The 2130-nt window shown below is 37.9% G+C and overlaps 1 protein-coding gene across 1 annotated transcript in view; it reads left to right on the top strand.

Annotated features, from left to right (window-relative positions):
- Positions 1-2130, top strand: part of LOC109543104 (leucine-rich repeat-containing G-protein coupled receptor 5A) — a gene marked incomplete in the record, with an annotated part of 85470 nt that overhangs the window by 74899 nt on the left and 8441 nt on the right. Inside the window, 2 exon segments of the mRNA XM_048662730.1 lie at positions 694-977; positions 1048-1203. Coding sequence (XP_048518687.1) covers positions 694-977; positions 1048-1203 — 440 coding nt within the window.

The raw sequence follows: 2130 nt of genomic DNA, 5'->3' as shown, positions 1-2130 counted from the left end.
CCGTTTTGATCAAGATGATATTTGCGATATATCAACATATTTTGAAAATAATCAGCAAGTAGTTTCGGGTTTGTGTTTTCTTTGCACGTTCAACATTACTCCATAGTATAATGGCATTAAATGTTTCTATTGTAGCCGGAAAAACCATTTAACTTGTTCAAGGAAGCATTCCAATATGCCACCAAATGTGAAAACATTCGTTTGTAAGGCCTGCAACACAAATTTAAATAAATAATTTTGTCAAACGTAGTCAACCTTTGTCACTTTATGTGCCAATAACTGCGATAATTTAGTATTTCAAGTTCAAGATTTATTTGAAAAATTTGTATTGAAAAATAGGATTTTGTTTAAATAGTTTTATTCCTAAATCTGTTGTGCAATAGGGGTTGCTATAAATTATTATTTTAAATTTTAGATCATAGAAATAGAAACTGATGTTGCTTAAAGTGCCAATAACTATATAGTACATACTTTCCTGACTGTGTTTCAACTCCAAATCAAAATCAATTCCTGGGCTTCAGTCATTTATCGTCTATTTATCAATTAAAATACGTTTCGGTGTTTTCCACCATCATCAGTTTCTATGTGTAGCGTTGTTGCTACGTTAAGCCTTGGCATATATTTGTTGGCAAATATATGCCAAGGCTATATAGTTTACCCTATCTGTTTTATATCAAATCGTCTAAACTGCAGGAACTTGGGTAACAACGTCTTCCCACATTTGCCCTCGGCGGGGCTCGAGAAGCTGCTCCATTTGAAGACGTTCAACAACCCGAATTTGCGCGAGTTTCCACCGCCGGAAGATTTCCCCAGAATACAAACTCTCATACTGTCGTACGCCTACCATTGTTGCGCCTTCCTGCCGTTGAGTCCATCAAGTCCACCGCCCATAGCCAAAGACATCATCGTGTTTCCCGACATCGATGACATCGACCTGAATATCTGGAACAGTTCAGTCGATATCTGGCCATCACAGCGTACGTAGACCATTTGCTGGTTGTTCTTCTGGTCGATATTTCAAAGGCGTTTGCTTGCGATGTTTTGCAGAAAATCTGAGCAAAAGCTTCGGAAGCAAATTCGAAGCGATATGGGAGAACATCAGGTCCGATTTCACCTATCCCGGAAACTTTCCATCATACATGGAGGAGTACATATCGGAAGAAGATATTCCTGTGCGCTTTCCTGGCGACAGTTTAACAAGCGGTAAGATTTACGGTTGCATAAATAATCCATTTATGGTAGGGGTTTCAGCGACTTTGCAATTATTAATCTGCGTATCCTCGTAGATGCATCTCTAACAGTGTGAAACGTGTTTTCTTTAGAAGTTAGAAGTTATGCGACGATTCGAATTCGTTTACATTCTGCCTTGGCACCTGCTGAGTATCAGACATCCATTGAATTTATTATTTATTGGGGATAAGTAAGATATAAATCGCGGAATGCCGAGAGGGAAAAGTTGGAATTTGCAAACTGGGTGATTAGATGAACCCAATTGGAGCAACTCAAAGTAAATGGAGGTCCTTTCGTTGGCCAGGATTGGTTAGACGAGATTTTTTTTGAACCTACCCAGGTCGATTTGTCGCAACTTTTCCATATCTAACTATTCAAGAAACGGTTAAAAAAAATTTTTTTCGCCAGCAATTTAGATGTTTTCGAAATAGCAGCTTTATATCGAAAACCGTTATTATTTATGCACCGAAATCTAGTCACATCTGTGGATAGATCGTGTTAAGTTCCATAAAAAGTTGGGATTCACTTGTTTCTAGGACTAATAATAAGCTACAAATTGACGCCTTTCTAAATTAATGGAAAACTTTTCGAAATTTGGTCTAAAAACGCGAAAAACAGTTTCAGTTGTTGTTTTTGTTGTTTGTTGTTTCACGCAGCGCAGCTCACGTCTTCTGCTTCAAAAATCAGTAGCTTCCCAACTGGGGCCAGTAGCAACTTGAAAGTTACACAGTCTTTAGAAGAAAGTTTATTTTACAAATGGTAAAAATTTCTCGAAAATTCAGCTGAATCCTGATTTTTTGCAATCGAATAAATATTAGTCTGAAAATGGTTGATTCAGGTCACTGCGTCGTCTGCTTCAAAAATCAGTAGCTTCCCAACTGGGGCCAGTAGCAACTTGAA

The sequence above is a fragment of the Dendroctonus ponderosae genome, unplaced genomic scaffold (assembly GCF_020466585.1).
Source record: "Dendroctonus ponderosae isolate FM_Combo_2020 unplaced genomic scaffold, Dpon_F_20191213v2 Dpon_F_20191213_1, whole genome shotgun sequence".
Taxonomy (NCBI): domain Eukaryota; kingdom Metazoa; phylum Arthropoda; class Insecta; order Coleoptera; family Curculionidae; genus Dendroctonus; species Dendroctonus ponderosae.
Note: the sequence above shows the minus strand (reverse complement) of the source record. Positions and strands in the feature narration are given on the sequence as shown.